General features: G+C 40.5%; 1 protein-coding gene across 2 annotated transcripts in view; it reads left to right on the plus strand.

Moving 5' to 3' along the window:
* LOC113085454 (filamin A-interacting protein 1-like) overlaps positions 1-17,245 on the plus strand; it is a 28,791-nt gene that overhangs the window by 8,725 nt on the left and 2,821 nt on the right. The window contains exons 1-2 of one of the 2 annotated variants that reach the window (XM_026255141.1): positions 7,432-7,519; positions 12,245-15,050. In XM_026255141.1, coding sequence (XP_026110926.1) covers positions 12,564-15,050 — 2,487 coding nt within the window. In that variant the 5' untranslated portion in view covers positions 7,432-7,519; positions 12,245-12,563. Of the gene's footprint in view, positions 1-7,431; positions 7,520-12,244; positions 15,051-17,245 lie in introns of those variants that run through there. The other variant, XM_026255140.1, reaches the window with a different exon arrangement.

Here is a 17,245-nt window from a genome sequence, read left to right on the forward strand (position 1 = left end):
CTTCAATACTATAAATGCTGTTGTGAATCCACCTGTTTGTCATCACCTTTTTGAAACAGTTGATATGTGTGAGAGTTTCTGTCATGTTTTTGTAGAGATGATAAAGAACATTAGGCAGGATATCATGTCTGCTGCTTATAATCCTGATCTTCATTGAAGTCCATGCTACTTTTCTTTTCTTCATGAGATGTAGCTACATGTTAATCAGCTAAAACCATCTGGGTCTTCTTGTGATGTTATATCTCCTCGTCTTTTTTTAAAGAAGTTTTTGATGAGGTTGGACCCTTTTTTTCTAGTTTTTATTAACAAGTGCCTAGAATCAGTAATTGCACCTGACTGTTTGAAGCATGCAATTGTTAAAGTCCAAATTTAGATCCAACAGTTTCATCTAACTATAAGTCCATTACTACTATTTATTTTGGAGAAATAGTTTTTTCACCAGCTGCAGAATGACAGTAAGATTTTTTTTTTCCAATCACGTTTTTAGAAAGTGCTCAGCTAGAACAAGTTGTGTGCATTAGAGAAACTGCATTAAGTTGGTTTCAGTCGTATCTTAAAAATAGAAGCTTTTCAATCAATTTTTGACGATATTTTTCTGGGGATTTCCCCCTGACTTGAGGTGTCCCCCAAGGCTTTATTTTGGCCCCTTTATTGTTCTCTTTATATTTGCTTCCTTTAGCCTTATTTTTTATGAAAAGCATGGCTTGTACTATCACTGCTATGCAGACGAGACGATACTCAACTTTATTTGCCCCTAAAGCATAAAAATGATGTAGACTCTCTCTGTGCCTGTCTTTCCGATGTCAAAGCCTGGATATCTTTGAATTTTTTTTAATCTAAATGAGAGTAAAACAGAGATCACTGTGTTTGTCTCTTCTGAAGTCCCAAACATCTCTCATGTAAATTCTGGTGTTTTATCTTCTTCATTTAAATCAGGTGTAAAAAACTTTTTCAATAGTGCACTTAAATTTGATAGGGAAAATATTTTTGTTGTCAAATCAAGGTTTTACCAATTAAGAATCTTCATACTAATGAAGAGTCTTCATTAGTTAACATTAGTTAATTTATTAGTTAACATAAACTGCCAATGAAAAATTCTTCTGAATATTCATTAATCTTAGATATTCCAATATAAGTTGCAACTGTATTATCTAATGAGCTAACATGAACTAGGACTTGTATTTTTGAACAAAGATTAATATCTTCTGTAGCAAATGTGGCTATTGCTCATTGTGAATGTTAATGGTTAACTAATGAGGTCTTATTGTAAAGTGATACCCTATTGGTCTTTATAGTTCTTTTTTACTTTAACCTGTGTAAAACATTTAACTTTATATATTTTTCTGTATTGCTTTATTGTATTTAAATATTCAGTTATTTCTGATATAAGAAAAAAGTTATTAATCCAGTTATACTATATTATGCCCACTTTTTAAAACTAAATAGCAACACTGTGATAAAAGCATTAGCAATTAATCCCAACATGAAAACTTGATACCAGCATATCCCTAGTTTGTATACGTTTTATAAGTCTTTTACAGCATTTTACAGCACACTGGTAATGTGTAGTTGTTTTTAATTGTGCTTTATAAATAAATTGAGACTTGTGAAATATGAGTCTCCAAAGACTCTGGGCATCTCAGCCACTCAGAACATTGTGGATGAATTTCATTTGTGGAAGGAAATGTGCCGAAGAGTCTTATAAACAGAACAATTACTGCTTACAGTGTGTGTGTGTGTGTGTGTGTGTGTTAATCCAACATAAGATGCTGGAGATGTGAATTAAGGATAAATATGCTCACCTGTCAGCTGGGCAGACTGATGAAGGGATTGTGTGTGTAATGGTTCGCACATGAAAGCAGCATGTAAATGAAAAGTGTGTGTGTGTGTGTGTGTGTGTGTGTGATAGAGCTCATGCTGTTGTGTAACGTGGCTCCGGTGAAACCTGCTGCAGATTCTGTCCAGTGTTTCTCTCTGAGAACTCAATCACACAAAAGATTTCTATTTGAAATAAATGCTGTTCTTCTGAACTTTCTGTTCATCTGTGAATCCTGAAGAATAAAATGTTTCACAGTTTCCACAGAAATATTGTGCAGCACAACTGTGTTCAACATTGATAACAGGGGCGGATCTAATGTTCGTGACGTTCTGCTTTATACAGCAAGTTACTTTTCCGCGATTCAATCCCTGTCGCTTTTCAAACACAAACGGGGTGAATCTATGAATGAAAGTGTGAAAGTTCTGACACAAAACGAAGTTGTTACGTATCCTCACGCTTTTTAAAAGTGGCTAACTATGTTTGACAGGTGCAATATTTAAAAATCGAAAATTATTAATTTATTTTTAAAATTACATTTATATCCGAATATATGTCAGAGTTCGGAGCGGGTTCGCGAATCATTTGAGTCAGTTCGGGGATTCGGAGCGGGATCGCGAATCATTTGAGTCAGATTGGGGATCACAAATCATTTGAATCAGTTCGGGAGTTCGAAGCGGGTTCGCGAATCATTTGAGTCAGTTTGGGGATCGCGAATCATTTGAATCAGTTCGGGAGTTCGTAGCGGGATCGCGAATCATTTCAGTCAGTTATCGTGATCGCGAATCATTTGGATCAGTTCGGGAGTTCGTAGCGGGATCGCGAATCATTTGAGTCAGTTCGGGAGTTCGGAGCGGGTTCGCGAATCATTTGAGTCAGTTATCGGGATCGCAAATCATTTGAATCAGTTCGGGAGTTCGTAGCGGGATCGCGAATCATTTGAGTCAGTTCGGGAGTTCGTAGCGGGATCGCGAATCATTTGAGTCAGTTTGGGAGTTCGGAGCGGGTTCGCGAATCATTTGAGTCAGTTATCGGGATCGCAAATCATTTGAATCAGTTCGGGAGTTCGTAGCAGGATCGCGAATCATTTGAGTCAGTTTGGGAGTTCGTAGCGGGATCGCGAATCATTTGAGTCAGTTATCGGGATCGCAAATCATTTGAATCAGTTCGGGAGTTCGTAGCAGGATCGCGAATCATTTGAGTCAGTTTGGGAGTTCGGAGCGGGTTCGCGAATCATTTGAGTCAGTTATGGGGATCGCGAATCATTTGAGTCAGTTTGGGAGTTCGGAGCGGGATAGCGGATCATTTGAGTCAGTTTGGGGATCGCGAATCATTTGAATCAGTTCGGAGCGGGATCACGAATCACGAAAGATTCGCGCTGGTAAATTTGCCATAACCTTTAATTCATTGCTGCCAACTGGGGTGGCAAGGCTTTTTTTTAGGGTGCCTAACCCCGGTAGATCCGCCCCTGATTGATAATAATCAGAAATGTTTCTTGAGCAGTAAATCATCATATTATTCTGATTTCTGAAGATCATGTAACACTGGAGACTGGAGGAATGATGCTGAAAATACAGCTTTGATCACAGAAATACATTACACTTTAACACAGATTCACACAGAAAACAGATGATTTAGATCATAATATTTCACAAAATTACCATTTTATACTGTATTTTTCAATCAAATTAATAAACTCTAAAAGGACAAACAGTCATATCTGAAATTGTCTGAAGTTTGATCGTCATTTTTCAGTTGAGCTGTGAAACATGTGACATCTGAGTGTGTGTGTGTGTGTGTGTGTGAGAGACAGTGTGAGTGTGTGTCTGTCTCTCCTTGGTCACTTTGAAATCACATTCCTCAGTAAAACATCATGACATATTCATGAAGGAACGCACACTCGCCTCTGCTGAGAGATAATTGTTTTCAGATGCTCACACACACACACACACACACACACAAACTGTAATCAGTGATGTCATCACATTACAGGATATCCGCATCTGCAGCAAACAAATGACAATCAGATGAATTTGCATGAATTTACATTCTAACGTTTGGGTTTTACTGCTTGATGTTCATCTTTAAGGAAACGCATGTTCTGCTCATCGGCTGAAAGCCAGAGGAGATGATGTCACATGTTCATTACCCATGAGTCCTGTAGAGCTGAACCTTACAGCCTGGGGTCAAAGGTCACTTGTGTGTGTACCTGTATTTGTGTGCGTGCGTGTGTGACCTGTGACCAGATCAGAAGTGTTCGTTCGCAGAGGATTCAGTTCCTCAGTTCCAGCTGTAAACAAACATTTGTGTTTCAGATTAGAAACTGAACAACACTGTACTGGAACAGGAGTCAAAACAGCCAGCAGTGATTTTATTCACACACACACACACACACACACACAAACACCACACACACACACAATCGCAGATACACACAGTCAGATTTTATGCTCAAAGACTCGCATTTCACGTGCTCCAGAAATAATAAACTTGGTTGCTTAAACATGTTTAATTTTCCTCATTTTAATTTAATACCTGATGAAATATATCAATGGTGTAAATGATCTCATGATTTTATATCTAGCTATATTGTATTTATTTTGTGCAGCAGATATATCAATGCACACATCTGAGTGTAAGAACGCTGGGATGGAATGGAAATACTATCTTTTGTTTAAAAGAAGCAGCCATGAATTAACTGTTCACAAATTGTTCAATATCTATAACATGTATTTACCAAACGGTTTTATTCTAAGAAGAGTGAGCAATTCTCGAAAGGTATTAATGAAAAAACAGTGCAGTGATTTTAATTGATTTGAAGTTGTTGAGTTTATGGTCGTGAGTGATATTTTCAATGTACATGATAATATATTAATTGACATTTAATCAGCAATCATTTAAGCGACAATGCGGAGAAATATAGGAGATGCTTTGACTGTGATTAGTAAAAGTATCACTATAGAGCACCATTACTTTGAGAACCATTACTATGTGGTGACCTCTGTTCTTACTGTGTCTGAGAGTTACTCACGTGTTGGTTAAAAGTTTAAACAAGAAGCTGCTAGAAAGTCAGATGATAATGTTTAATGTTTGTGAGATGAAAGCATTGTGATGGGTTTGTTTCACTGAAGCTTCATCTGGAGATATTGCATAAATCCAACTCTCCTGACAGCAGATGTGAGCGGTTCGTCATCGTTCCCTGAACTGACTCACATGTGGCTCACACATTGATTGTGATTCTAAATTAAGGAATCTGTGTTGTTTGTGTGGAGGAATGAGGATGTTGCACAAGCAGTGGACAGTGTGTTTGTGTTGCCCTGAAACTTCTGCAAACAGTGCCGAGTTCTTCAGATGACTTCCAGATGAGTGTGTGAGTAAGAGTTTGTGTGCGAAAGAGTGTGAGCGCTTGAGTGTGCGAGAGAGTATGAGAGTGAGTGTGTAAATACATAAGTGTGTGTGTGTGTGTGTGTGTGTGTGTGTGAGAGTATGAGTGTGAGTGCATAAGCTCAAGAGAGTAAATGTGTAAATACATAAGTGTGTGTGTGTGTGTGAGAGAGTATGAGTGTGTGAGTGCATAAGCGCAAGAGAGTGAATGTGTGAGTGTGCATTTGAGAGAGAGTTTGAGTGTGTAAGAGTGTGAGAGATTGTGAGTGCGTAATTTTGTAAATGTGTGAGAGATTGTGAGTGCATTAGTGTGTGAAAGAGTGTGAGTGTGCAAGAGTGCATAATTGTGTGAGACAGTGTGAGTGTGTAAGTGTGCAAGAGAGTATGAGTGCGTAAGTGTGCGAGAGAGTGTGAGTGTGCAAGAGAGTGTGAGTGCGCAAGTGTGCGGGAGTGTGAATGTGCAAGAGAGTGTGAGTGTGTAAGCATGAGAGAGTAAATGCATAATTGTGTGAGAGATTGTGAGTGCATTACAGTGTGAAAAAGTTTGAGTGTGCCACAGACTTTGAGTGTGTACATGTGAAAGAGTGTTTAAATGTGCAAGAGTGTGAGTGTGCAAGAGTGCTTAAGTGTGCAAGAGAGTGTGAGTGCGTAAGTGTGCGAGAGAGTGAGTGTGCAAGAGTGTGAATGTGCGTGAGAGTGTGAGTGCGTAAGTGTGCGAGTTTGTAAATGTGTGAGAGATTGTGAGTGCATTAGTGTGTGAAAGAGTGTGAGTGTGCAAGAGACTATGAGTGTGTAAGTGTGTGAAAGAGTGTAAATGTGCGAGAGTGTGAGTGTGCAAGAGTGCATAATTGTGTGAGACAGTGTGAGTGTGTAAGTGTGCAAGAAAGTATGAGTGCGTAAGTGTGCGAGAGTGTGAATGTGCAAGAGAGTGTGAGTGTGTAAGCATGAGAGAGTAAATGCATAATTGTGTGAGAGATTGTGAGTGCATTACAGTGTGAAAAAGTGTGAGTGTGCCACAGACTTTGAGTGTGTACATGTGAAAGAGTGTTTAAATGTGCAAGAGTGTGAGTGTGCAAGAGTGTGAGTGTGCAAGAGAGTGTGAGTGCGTAAGTGTGCAAGAGAGTGTGAGTGTAAGTGTGCAAGAGAGTGTGAGTGCGTAAGTGTGCGAGAGAGTGTGAGTGCGTAAGTGTGCGAGAGAGTGAGTGTGCAAGAGTGTGTATGTGCGAGAGAGTGTGAGTGCGTAAGTGTGCGAGAGAGTGTAAGTGTGCAAGTGTGTGAGAGAGAGATTGAGTGTGTAAGTGCGAGAGAGTGTGTTAGTGTGCGAGAGATTGTGAGTGTGTAAGTGTGCGAGAGAGTCTGAGTTGGCGAGAGTGTGAGTGTGCAAGAAAGTGTAAGTGTGCAAGAGTATTAGAGAGGGTTTGAGTGTGTAAGTGTGTGAGAGAGTGTGAGTGTGTGAGAGAGTGTGAGTGTGCAAGAGTGTGAGAGAAAGGGTTATTGTGAAAATTTGCGAGAAAGTGTGAGTGTGTCAAGTCAAGTATAGAACAATATAAATATCTGTAGTTTTTTCTATTGTTTCATCTGTTGTTCTATCTACTGTTCGAGGACAGGTATAATAGTAACACTTTAAAGTCTAATTTTTTTTTTTACATTTTTTACATTAATGCCAAACATGAACTAACAATTAACAATATATTTTTACAGTATTTATTACCCCTTGATAATATTGGTTTTTAAGATGTTAGATCTTAAAAAAAAACATTTGTAAATGTTGAAATTAATGTTAGCTGTGAAGTATTGTTCATTGATTGAGTTAATTTATTTAGCTATTGAAACCTTACTGTAAATTGTTAACAAGACTGTAATGAACTAAAACAGTCCGGTTTCATTGGATCTCTGTTTATCTCATGCACACACGCACACACACACACACACACACACACACACACGCACAAACACACACACACACACACACACACACACATATTCTCGCTCTGTGTTTTATAAATGTTAGTAAATTTAGCTCCCTTTGGGTGAATTAATGACTTCAAGTGAGGAAAACCAGAAGGAAATGTTGTAATCCAAAGAAAGTTTCTCACACACACACACACACACACACACACACACACACACACACACACACACACACACACACACACACACATGAGCTCATGACTGTGAGAGGCTCCATATAAGGGCGTGCTGATGATGTCATGCTCTCATAGGCGTCTTCAGTCCGTCTCATTGTTGAGTTTCAGAGCTGGAATGTTCAGTTCACTGACACACTGAACACCAGCAGCACACTGGAACGACACTGACCAGGTACGACACACACACACACACACGCGCGCAGAACCTCTGACTGCATGTAGATGGTCTTTGATATCACATTATTTATGAGATGATTTTAAATGAGTTGGTGGATTGAGTTAAGTGGTTTAACTTCCAATGCATTGAATCTGATGTAGAAACGAGCAGCATCGAGTGAAGATCATGTTCTGCCGGGATGATGATGATGATGATGATGATGATCATTGAGTCTGTTGTTACATGTCTGTATAGTAGTAATGTTCAAATGTTCACATGTTGGCAGAATCACTGCATGTTCCTCCATCCTGCTGATGATGTAGATGTTCATCTGTTCGTTCGGTTATATTCACCAAATCTTAATTTTTATGCCGGGTGCTAGTAAATTAATCAAATGAGCAGATTTTTGGAAAAGGATGAGATTATAATTGTTATAAATGTGTTCCAGTTACATACTGTCATTAACGTCAGTCCTGTTATTAACTTACATACAGTTATTATCTCCAGTGCAAGTATCTGCTGTTTCTAGAAAAGTAATTTCTGAACTTCACCTCACTAAACTGATCGATGTTTAGATGATGGATATCTATCCGGTTTAGTTCGACACCGACGTGTTCTAGTCATGGACACTTTTTAAGTGTTTTTGTAAACTGCTTTGTCATTTAATGCGTGTTTAGTTTGCCATCTTTGGGTTGTAATAATCCCTGCACGAGTAGCTCCGTCTCTGGTCTGCTGCTCTCTGGTGGACACAAACACTTCTGGACTCTACAGAAAGAACTTAAGAAGAGTCTTTTATTTTGTATTGCTTTAAAGATAATTACTAAAAAGTTGTTTAAGGATCAGCATTTGAAGACAAAAATGCTAATTCTGTTAAATGAGAGCTCAGCAGCATTCGTTTTTCTGTATTTTTCTATATAATATCACAGAAATGCACACATTCCATGACACACAAATGTTTGTAACATTCAAATCAGAAATCCAGTTGAGTTTTGCAAGTTCTCTCAGATCATTTTGATATTTCACACACCCTTATTCATGACATTTAAATCCTTCTCCACAGGCTTTTCCAAGTCTGTAGTCAGGGCCAGATTAACACTTTGTTGTACCCTGGGCAACAATATTCAAGGGCCCAATCATCCCGACCCCAGGATCACCATAATATGGTCATATACAGAATATATTACTGTAATAAACAGTAAATATACTCAATACTTTAAATTCTAACTGTCATCAGGTGTATTTTGATTTACAAATATTTAAATGCTCATAGAACTACAAATGCAGTACTATGTCCCCTATCAAAGACATACACTCACATATGATGCTATAAAAACAAAACACATCAGCATCTGTATAATCTGGTAAAATTGACCCACTACATTGAGAGGGAGGGAAATATCCTCCATTTTCACAAAAATGAATAAATAAGCAACAACTTTCAAACCATTGTTTATTTAACAACATTTATTTATTAAATGTATTGAATTTATAGAGCTATAACAGAAGACCACAGACAACACATCAAGAAACAATTTGGTCCTCAGCTCATTTAATGAAGCTGGCACCTCAAGGAAAAAGCTCATTTTAACTTGTTTTAAAATAGAACAATATATCACAGCACAATTAACCAGTTAAACATTTTAGTGCTACATAAACATTTAGAAATCTGTCAATTTCTCTGAAGAAGACAAGACAGAAACAAATGCTACATAATCTGGCAAAACACACAATTGAAATCCTAAATAATGACGAAGTGCATGTTTGAATTTGAAATGCTCTTCTCTCTCCGGGCTGTAAACGTAAGCTGGCGGTGTAGAAAAGTCCTGGCTAACAGAGTTGTCCTGGTCTTTGACGGAAGCTGACTTAACAGAACTGTCGGCAACATTAACAGGAGTGAAGGAATTGCCTATTTTAGGTATATACTTTAAATTTTCTGCGTTTCTGATGTCCTTTACTTTTTTAATTTCCGCTTCGCGCTCCCACTTAGCTTCTCCATGTCAGATTTTTTTCTGTTTTAGCAACGCCTGACGTGACCCGCTCGGCGTAGCATTTGACCCGCCTCATGTGGACTGACCAATGAGGAGAGGGTCTTAACTTGAGGCCCTCTGTTCATTGGTCAGTCCGCATGAGACTGACTCTCAACCGCTCTCAACCAAGGGGCAAGGAACTCGACCGGAAGTTGAAGTCGGCTGGGGGCTGCCATCTTTTAGCAGAACTTCACTTGCGTTAGCATTCCCATTGACTCCCATTCATTTTGGCGTCACTTTGACAGCGAATAACTTTACATCTGAGGCGTTTTAAGACTCTGTTTGTCCATTATTTATTTCTAAAGATACACGACAATGTATAAAGGGCCCCATTACCTTCTATGTTACATTATGGCCCCGTATAAACAATTTTGGTAAAAAATAGGCTAACGATTGTGTCATAACCACTCGGCTCTCTGTCGCATTACCGTACAGACAGGTGGAGAAGCTCGCAGTCAATTAACTTAATATGGCGTACTGGCGTTACACTTTAAAATACTATACAAAATAATTAATCAGAATACTTACTCCTGCTCACTCACGACAAAGAACTCCCCGCTCAAGCTCGCCGTCTCTGCAAGATTAACGATGGCAGTTTGCACGCACAGCTACTAGAAGATTTACATCTGGCAGACAGGTTGCTGACGTCATCAAGCTTCGTTTGAGTCTGCGCATCAGAAACGGAAGTGCTAAAAACGCTAAAACTGGGTTTCATTTGTCTCAGTTGAGTTCCAATGGGGTCGCTGTGTCCATTTCTTTTACTGTCTATGCTCTCAACTCACATTCAAAGTCATTAGGCAGCGCATCGTCTCTCTGTGCAGCGCAAAAGCCTGTGTTGACAGTTTGTTTAATATAAAGCGGGAGATTACCAGATACAATATTTTGCTCGTGCCCTTGCTGCCCTGGGCCCTTTGGAGGTCTTGGGCCCCTGGGCAATTGCCCAGTTTCCCGTATGATTAATCCGGCCCTGTCTGTAGCAAAGTCTTTTTTCCATAGATTTTTCCTCTCTGTAAAAATCTGGGCTCTTGGGAGCGAGTCCGATTCGATCGGGTGGTCCAAGGTTAAACAGAGAAGGGAATGAGCATTTCTGATTTCCTGAGCTGCTTTTAGGGTGTTGGATGCTCACGATGTTGCATTCTGATGAGCTCAGGATCCTTTCTGCTTTTGTTATGTTTTCTCATCAGCACAATGTCAGATCGATCACATAGTTGTCTGTATACTGTATAATCCATTGTCTGTGGTTAGAAGATTAAATAAACGAGTGTCCCAGAACAAATGTATTTACATGCTGCTGGGAATCATAGGTTGTGTCTCAATTATCATATTTCTATTACAGGAATAGTATGCACTTCAGTGGTGGGAAAGTATGTAACGGCAGCATTAGGACTCACTACCACACCTTTATTGAAACCATTGTCTTGAACTGTTTGTGTTCGTATCTAGCTAAATTCATTATACTTTAAACACACATGCATACTTGAAAATGCACTGGAAACAGTATAGTATCCAGGCACATTTGGCATAATTCATTCAGTGCGCTATATTCTAGCATACTTTTTAGTAGGGTTAATACGTAAACTGTGATGCAGTGGTTACATAAACCTATCATGCTGTTAAATTACACAGAAATGTAGCATCAGTATTGAGCTTATCAGGCTGTTCAGATGAATAAAATAAAACTGCTCAAGGTAGCTAAATAAAAACTTTGGTAGTATGATCTAACACATGCATCTTGAATGTATTATTATTATTATTTTTGGCATTGTGATGGCAGATAATGAGCTCGCTACAGAATTTGTGAGCAATTAGCACAATAGAGTTTCAATCTTACACACTTACATTTTTTGGCTTTCATTTTCATTTTTAATTTTCATTTTCACAGAACTCACGAAAGAAGACTGTGGAGCTTTGGTTGTTCAGTAGAACACTGCTGTGATTACAATGCTGTATTTTTAGAATCTTAGTTTCACTTATATTTTATCTATTGTTATTTTCATCTTCTGAGTTTTTTTTATATATTTTCCATTACCTTTCAAAGGCTGAAGCCACGTATGAGTGACACACACATGGAAGCATGCAGACACACTTCTGTATGAGGTGGTTTCATACGCCTCGTAGCGCTGACATCATCCTTGTCCACTGCTGGTTAGGAGCCTCTGAAAGAGGTTTTGTTTACATAGACAGTAATGGTCTTTGGAGGAGGGGGAATTCCTTAAAATATAAAACCACTTAGGGAAGGTGGTGGTGTTCATGGGTGTGGGGGGAGAGACAGAGGAACCCCCTTATTAAGAGTCTTTTTCCATTTCCACTGTAATGTGCCTTATATTAATGTAGTGCAGATTGGCAGCTGTGTCCTGTAGTCAAAACACCCTCCACCGCTGGCAGCATTTGGGAGCAGGGAAACTCGCGCCAGTCACCATGACCCCACTTTCTGCCCGACTTTGCACCTCTGGAACACACACTGCCCCACTTTTAGTCTACAGGGTTTTGTTCTCCTCCATTTATCCTCATATGCAATGGACAAACATGGACATGAAGGTTCCCAGTTGAATACCAGTTCAGTTAACTTTCACTTTAAGACCAAATGTTTCTAAAGTCAATGTAAAATCAAGGTTTGCACAAAACAATTACAACAAATGTTTCAAATGTCATGTTTTGAGAATTTCCAGGTTTCATATTAACAGTCTTTCCATATTTTCTTCTCTCTTCCCAGACTGAAACTGCTCATTGATCAGGAAAAGACATACCAGGAGAGAAAGGAGGAAGAGAACAATAAGAAAGTCACAAATCTGAAGGACGAGCTGACCAAGCTAAAATCCTTCTCATTGCTAGTGGTCGATGAACAGCAGCGGCTAGCAGAGCAGCTGACCCAACAAACAACGAAGGTCCAGGAACTCCAGAATACTGCCACTCAAGCCCAAGAGGAGCTGAGCTCCACCCAAACCCGGCTGCAAGAAGAGGAGAACAAAGTCCTTCGCTTGGAGGAAGAGTTGCGCAACCAGGCCTGCCATTTCCACCAAGAACTGGAAGCCATGACTGCCAAACTGACCAGTGAAGATGCCCAGAACAGACAGCTGCGGCAGAAGCTCTCCGCCCTCAGCCGACAGCTAGATGAGCTGGAAGAAACCAACAAGACCCTGCACAGAGCGGAGGAAGAACTGCAGGAGCTGCGGGATAAAATGAGCCGAGGGGAGTGCGGCAACTCCAGCCTAGTATCAGAGGTGGAGGAGTTGAGGAAACGAGTGCTTGAAATGGAGGGAAAGGATGAAGAGTTGATCAAGATGGAGGACATGTGCAGGGACCTCAACAGAAAGCTGGAGAAGGAGTCAAACCAGAGCTGTAGCTTGAAAGCAGAGGTGGACAGACTAAATCACAGAATAATGGAACTTGAAAAACTAGAAGACGCCTTTGGAAAGAGTAAGCAGGAGTGCAATTCACTGAAAAGCAACCTAGAGAAAGAACGGACCATGACTAAACACATGTCCAGTGAACTAGATGTGCTGAGAGTCAGAATCAAAGAGCTTGAAGCTACCGAGGTTCATTTGGAGAAGATGGAGCTGTCGCTGAAAGAGGATCTGACAAAACTGAAAACACTGACTGTCATGCTGGTGGATGAGAGAAAAGCCATGGCCGAAAAGTTAAAGCTGATGGAGGACAAAGTGCAAAACAGCACTGGCAAACTGCAGGCAGAACAAGACAAAGTCAACACCGTCACTGAAAAACTGATCGAAGAGAGCAAGAGAGCTCTGCGGTCAAAGGCCGAACTGGAGGAGAAGATGTGCATTGCCACTAGGGAGAGGGACGAGCTCAAAACTAAGCTGAAAGCAGAAGAAGAGAAAAACAGTGACCTTCAGTCCAAGGTCAGCATGATGAAAAAGCGGCTTCAGTCACTGGAAGCAGTGGAAAGAGAATTATTGAGGAACAAGGCCAAAGAGGAGCTCACAAAGAGCCCAGTCCCTTACCGCTACCAACAAGAAGACAACAAAGTGAAAGATTTGACCCAGGAGGTGGAACGCCTCAGGAGGAAGTTAAAGGAGGTGAAGGTGGTTGAGGGTGATCTATTGAAAACTGAAGATGAGTTTGAATCCCTGGAAAAGAGATATTCCAATGAACAGGAACGAGCAAAAGCCTTGATGGAGGAGCTGGAGATCTCCAGGAAGGAACTGTCCAAGTTCCAGTTGGCTGAGAAAGAGGAATCCAACCAAGAGCATATACTGTATAAACGTCTGAAAGAGGAAGAGGCCAAATCCAGCCATCTCACTAGAGAGGTCGAAGCCCTCAAAGAGAAGATCCATGAGTACATGGGCACAGAGGAATCCATCTGCCGCTTGAACACAGACCACACGACCCTACAGAGAAAACTCACCCAGCAAGAGGTCAGGAACAAAGAGCTGGCCAGAGAGATGGAGACCCTTACACGAGAACTCGAGAGATACCGCCACTTCAGTAAGAGTCTAAGGCCGGGCATGAACGGAAGACGTTTCTCAGATCTCCAAGTCTCCACAAAGGAGGTGCAGACGGACCCAACAGACAGCCTATCCCCAAATTACAAGAACCTTGTACCACTGGAACGTGCCTTGGTCAACGGAAAGCTATATGTGGAGAGTGATCCGGAGGATGAGGTTAATTACAATGAGATCAACCTCACAAAATGCAGTCCTTCACACATGAACAATGTCAACAATCTTAACAACAACATGAGAAGAGTCAGAGGCCCTTTTCTTAAGACTAGAGAAATCCAGCATCCAATCAATGGCATGACACAACCGAGACAGAATGGTAATCATGTTCAACAGGGAGACCTGTTCCTTGCACACAGTCCTGGACAACCCCTCCATATCAAAGTGACCCCTGACCACGGGCACAACATGGCAACTCTTGAGATCACGAGTCCCACCACAGAGAACGCCCAGTCTTATACAAGCACAGCGGTCATCCCGACAAGCGGCGCCCCTCCAAAACAGCGCATTACGATCCTCCAGAACTCACCAATCTCACCTTCCAACAAGCCCAAGGGTTCTCCTCCTCCTCTGGAGAGTCCATGCACCCCAGGCACGCCTGATCGCTCCATGTCGCCGCTCACCATGGCAGCCTATTCGCAAACTCTAGCTTCGGAGTCCTGTGGATCGGTGACCCCGGACCGAGCCATGTCGCCCATTCAGATTGTGTCCGTTACCACCGGAAGCCCTGACCGGTTGGAGCCGATAGAGCTTGTGGGAGGTCATACGGTTTTCCGTGTGAGCCCAGAAAGGCAGAACAGCTGGCAACTGCAAAGGTCCAACAGCTCAGGTGGGAATGTCGTTACCACTGATGACAATAAAATCCATATTCACTTAGGGAGCCCCTACATTCAAGCCATAAACACCACAGCCAAATCCATCCCGTATTACTCCCTCGGGCCGGAGCAAAGGATCCCTGTGCTAACCAGTGGCACTCCAGCCAAAGGAAACAACAAAATCACAAGCAGCATCGTGATAAAGCCCACATCCAGTCCAATCTCACGACCCTCACAAATTACAGTAAGTAATATCTGTGACTGACCCAGACTGACTAGTGTTTGATTAGTGACCCTCCCCTGATCTCCTCAGCCGGCACCGTGATCCTCTCCAGACCCTCAGATCTGACCGCAGTAGCGGCTAACCAGTGCAACTGTAGTTTCTTGTGTTGGTTTGATTTGTGGGTTTCTGTTTGATTAATAATGAGATGTTTATGTGCATGATATGTAAAACGAAAGCAGAGAAAACAACACATAACGAGAAAACAAGCTCTTGTGCTTTTTCACTTCACTTTGAGGTTAAGTGCACACTGTTTTTGCTAGATAGCAATTAATCCTGTACCATTAAAGTTCACTGATTGATGTACAATTGCATTTTGGGTTTATTTTCCATTTTCCACTCACTTTTTTTCTGTTAATAATTAAAATGAGAATATTAAAATTAGCTTAATCTAATATTATTTTAGGTAGTGAGAAACACATGCACATTAAAGCAAAGAGATGTTTATGATGTAATACTGCATGATTTATTTGTAGAAAAACATTTTAATAGAAAACATTCAACCACTAATAAGACATAGTATTACGTTTCTGGGGCAAATTAACTGAATCAGCTCATATTATATGAAATTGTGAGGTAAACCTCACTTTATGATCATCAGTTAAGAAGAGGAGAACACATCTGCATGAGTTCGATTTATTGTCTGATGTCATATTTACTGGCCCGGTCCAAAACACCACCATCATCTTTCACACTTCTTTCATGATATCATGAAAAACATCACTGTCTGCATGACCGTTCACCGCTGCATGAGATTTGACTCCAAAGAAAAGAAAAATTAAAGCTCTGCTGTGTGTTCAAGTTAAAACATTAATTTGATGAGTTTGCATGCACTGGTCAAAAAAAATGAAAAGTTTTTGGCAGTAGTGTATTAAAAATAAATAACCATCAAACACAGTAACATTACAGCATCGTATACATACAGTCTTTTTAATAAATCGGAGCACATGAGTGAATGAGCACTCATGAACATGGACTGTATGAAACATTAAAGGGATAGATCACCCAAAAATGGAAATGTGATGTTTATCTGCTTATCCCCAGGGCATCAAAGATGTAAGTGCCTTTGTTTCTTCAGTAGAAAACAAACAGAGATTTTTTAACTAAAAACGTCATCATGTAATTAAGTGAATGGGAATCATGGCTTTGAGAGTAATAAATACATAAATAGTTACACAAACCAAAACAAATTAAACCCTGCGGCTCGTGACGATTCATTGATGTCCAAAGACATGACACGATCGGTCTCGGATAGTCTTTATATTTGGTATTTATTTTTATACCTCTGATTCACTGCAATGTCTGAACCGTCCCGAGCTTGTTTGTGTCTTCTTCTTCTTCTTGCTTTATGGCAGATCGCAGACTGATAATCCAATGGTCCATTTGAGAAATAGGTGGCGGTAATGCACTTATAAGTCTGCGATCCGCTGTAAAGCAAGAAGAAGAATATGCAAACGCATTCAAGACAGTTCAGGAAAGAAATTAAACAGTATTTATATAGTTTTACATTACATCTGATTCACTGCAGACTGATTGTTTCATGTCTTTACACATCAATGTATCGTCACGAGCCGCAGGGTTTAATTTTTGTTTTTTGGCTGTCAAAGCTGTGATTCCCATTCACTTACATTGTATGACTGACAGACTGCAAAGTTTTGAGCTAAAAATCTCAGTTTGCGTTCTACTGGAGAAACAAAGTCACTTACATCTTGGATGCCCTGGGGATAAGCAGATAAACATAAAATTGTCCTTTTTGGGTGAAGTATCCCTTTAAATTGATTTAGGCTGGAATTGGTGCCGTCTGGAGTGTGTATCCTCTGGTTGTCTGGCTAAACAAACTGCTGTTCATGGAGGGCTTGGGAACAGCTGTGATTATGAAGTGAGACGATGTCTCATCAGCCCCGTTAGTGAATCACACTCAAACACACACACACACACTCGTTTAGCTTGAATCGATGCAGTATGTGCACTAGAGATGACGTGAACCTCGTTACCAAGAAACACAAATGACATGTTGTGCCCGATGGGACTGAAGGAATCATTTCCTCATTTGAGATGCTTTTCGTGTGATTTGATGATGACTGATAGGATATTTAAACACAGACCTAACCAGACACACGATTACCCAGGGTGGCTTACTGCCCTTAAAGTTGATTCAG

Source organism: Carassius auratus, unplaced genomic scaffold, assembly GCF_003368295.1.
Source record: "Carassius auratus strain Wakin unplaced genomic scaffold, ASM336829v1 scaf_tig00041632, whole genome shotgun sequence".
NCBI classification, from domain to species: Eukaryota; Metazoa; Chordata; class Actinopteri; order Cypriniformes; family Cyprinidae; genus Carassius; species Carassius auratus.